Below are 3,422 nucleotides of genomic sequence, written 5' to 3' on the forward strand. Positions count from 1 at the left end.
ACAGGATTGATCCTGTGCTTCTGCTTTGGGAGGGATGTTGAATCAAATACCTCCTTTAGGGGTTACAACTTACAAGGTTTCAATTTCTTCGGTACCCTCATGATTCATGAATGTAGATTGGCAAATATGAGAGTCCAAGATTTTTTTCATAGAAGAGGAAACTGATAAACAAGAACCCATTTGGATTTGGAGGGCTTCAGCACTGATTGAGCTATATATTGACTGAGCCACTTGGAAGAAGCTACCAAACCTATTATTATTATTATTATTTTTGGCATTCTGGGTTTTTCACCAAACATGGCTTTATTACTTTTCATGTGGGGCCTATCTTGCATTTTGCAATACCAGAATCTACTGCATGAGAGCCCTCTGCCCTCCCCAAACGGGCACTAAATAAGGCGTGGACAGGTAAAATCTACCCAAAAAGTCACAAGATATAAACATAACTAGCATCCACGGCGCTAAATTAAGAGGCTCAATGCTGCTTCTATGACCAAAATTGCTTGATTACCCTCTCTTAGAATTTTGCTCTACTGGACCTCCAACAATTAGCCTTTCAGCAATTTGCTTACAAACAGGTTCTTACACCTTCACAGTGACACTTCTACTATTTGTTAGGCACTAAATGACTAAGAAGGTTAAGTCCCCATCCAGTCCACCCCATGAAAGACCCCAGATAGCCACAGCCAACATTGGTTATGGCCCTTAACACTGTGGCCTACAACATATCGATCTGACTGTACAGTATGCCTTCCTGATGACCAAACAGTAGGGATGTACACAAACATTGTTTCTACTAATTTGACACATCAGAGATTGCCCATTTAAAATAAACAAATAAGTAGAACTCTTTAACTAAAAAAAAAAAATGTCTTTTGACTTTCACAAACAATAGAAATGGAAAAGGAGAGAGAACTCACATTCTAGAGAAAAAAAAAAAAACAAGCAAATCAATAAAGTAAAAGCAAAAGGAGGCAGAAGGGGCCCATCTGATTCTATAAAGTAGTAAAAAGTGAGTAAATTGGGTCACAGGAATTAAGGCGGGCTTCTCTTTTGAATGGCAAGCCAGTAGAGAAAAGTGAGGAACCCACGTACCCAACATCTCCCCAAGTGCCTAACCAACCGTCCCCTAACCGCTACGCTTCATCCTTCACTTTAATTTCAAACCCTCCCTTTCAGCCCAGACTCTCTCTGCTTCCTTCTCTTCCTTTTCTCTCTTTCCTCTGCCCCAGAAATCAAACGACAGAGAAATTTGATCTTTTCTCTGCAAAAAGATGAAATGGGGAAGAAAGAAATCCAACCCATCAGCCTCTTCTTCGTCATCTTCCTCCTCATCCTCTCGCCTTTCATCTCTGTCACAGGTCTTCCCCATATCTTGGCTTTCAAAGTTCAAGCAAATGAGTGGCCAAGCAGAACCTCAACCTGATAAAACCAAGCTCAAAAACAAACCCAATTCATCGCCTGTGAGTTCCTCGCTGTCTGTTAATTCTAGGCCTACTCAATTCCACAACAGGACTTCCTCCTTGTCACCACTGGAGATCCATGAAGGGAGGATGAGCAGGAGGTCAAGAATGCTAAGCGAGATGGAAGGTGACGATGCTTTCTGGAGACTTTCGTTCAGAAAAGAGAGCTCCTTTGAAGGTAAGAAGAATACTGGTCTTCTGAAACCTGTTCTCTATGATTCTGATGAGGAACTTGAATATCCAGTCTCTAGTAGGCCTGGTTGTAAATCAACAACTACTCCAATGGCGAAAGAAGAACCCCAGAAGTTCACCGACAAGGACTCGAATGGTCGAAAGATGAGAGAGTCGCCTGCAGAAATGAAGATCGTGCCGGAAAGACAGGATTGTCGAGTTGAGACCAAAGTCGAAAAACCAGAGAAGATTGTCTCCAAAGATAAGCCAGTTAGAGATGGAAGATTGAGAAAAGCAAGCCCAAGAATTTTGGCCGAAGAGCAGCCTCCAGTTCTTTCCATAGAATCACTGGAAGATAAGCAGAGGTGTTTGAGTATACAGAGCACGTTGGATTTGGAACCAGTAAGAACAATTCGAACAACCGAAGATGAGTTTCAGAGTTTTCCGGTTAAGGGATCCAGGAAGTCTCACTACATTTCTTCCTCAAATGCAAGGAACACTGATCCAAGCACAGAAGAAGAGAATTCTGCACATTCATCTGTTAATTCAGAAAGAATAGATCAGAGTCTCGCCGAAGACTCGGATTTGGAGTGGAAAACAGCCAAAGAGTTAAAAATTAAGGAGTTATTATCCAAAAGCGAGAAGCAGAGAAGATCTCTTTACATAAGCAGAGAATCACAGAGAAGAAGAACGAGACAGAGGTGCAAAGTCAGAGTTTGTTCTCCTAGAACACCTTCAAAGGTTGAAACTTGCAGAATAAGAGCTCTTGAAGAAATGAAGGCCAAGAAGAGAGCAAAGGCAATTGCCAAGGAAAGAAAAGTGGAGGGAAGAACAGGTTTAGAGAGCTTTGCAGTTGCGAAATGTTCCTTGGATCCTCAGAAGGACTTCAGAGAGTCAATGGTGGAGATGATCGTGCAGAACCATATGCGGCAGCCGGAAGAGCTTGAGAACCTCTTGGCCTGCTACCTGTCTCTGAATTCTGATGAATACCATGATCTCATTGTCAAGGTGTTCCGGCAGGTCTGGTTCGATATGAGCCAGTTCTGTTCCAGCCCTGAATTACAGAGAGATCACTGTTAACATGATTAATTAAGGCCTAATCAATGACAAGGGAAAGCTCTATAATGCCTCTGTAAATATTATTATATTCTTAAGTTATTGCTTTTCAGTATCTTTTAGCTTCTAATGAGTCATTTGATTTGATTACTAGTTCCAAATATTTGAATCAATCAGGTTTGGTTTCATCAGAAGATCTAGATTGATTCCAATATGGGCCGTGTATGATCCTGATTGATGAAATATATGGGCCATGTAAGATCCTGATTGATGAATATATGGGCCATATAAGATCCTGATTGATTAACATATGGGTCATTTGAGAATTGAGATCCAGATTGATACATTTAAGCCCCTGTAGGATGTAGGCTGTAGGCTGTAGGCTGTAGAGCCTTTGAATTTGTAATCAGTTCACCTAACTGAAGAGAATAATAATAGATTTTTGCTGGCAATATCCCAAGCCAAACTAAACGGACTTGTCTGGTTAAGCAATATTTAACATTTCTTTTTTTTTTTTTGCTTTCTGGCTCGGAATTTGATGTGAAGCTTAAAGGGTTTAATTAAAGTATTCTCCTCCCAAAGACCCGGTTTGTGGGTCCTTGAAAATATCTCTCAATGCAAATGCACCAAATAGTTGACTTATTTGCACTGACTCAATATTAAGGAGATAAAAATTAGATTTGAAATTGAGCATAGAGTGAGAGCATCAAATCTTGGGCTGGAATGAAAGGA

At 40.8% G+C, this 3,422-nt stretch overlaps 1 protein-coding gene across 1 annotated transcript; it reads left to right on the forward strand.

Annotated features, from left to right (window-relative positions):
• The first annotated feature begins 1,024 nt into the window (after nucleotides 1-1,024).
• Nucleotides 1,025-2,801, forward strand: OFP5 (ovate family protein 5). Its single transcript, XM_010250088.3, has 2 exons — nucleotides 1,025-1,641; nucleotides 1,708-2,801. Exons 1-2 carry the CDS (start codon nucleotides 1,275-1,277, stop codon nucleotides 2,712-2,714), a joined length of 1,374 nt encoding a protein of 457 aa, XP_010248390.1. The 5' UTR covers nucleotides 1,025-1,274; the 3' UTR covers nucleotides 2,715-2,801.
• Nucleotides 2,802-3,422: the final 621 nt, after the last annotated feature.

This window comes from Nelumbo nucifera, chromosome 6 (genome assembly GCF_055504915.1).
Source record: "Nelumbo nucifera cultivar China Antique chromosome 6, China Antique-T2T, whole genome shotgun sequence".
NCBI lineage: Eukaryota > Viridiplantae > Streptophyta > Magnoliopsida > Proteales > Nelumbonaceae > Nelumbo > Nelumbo nucifera.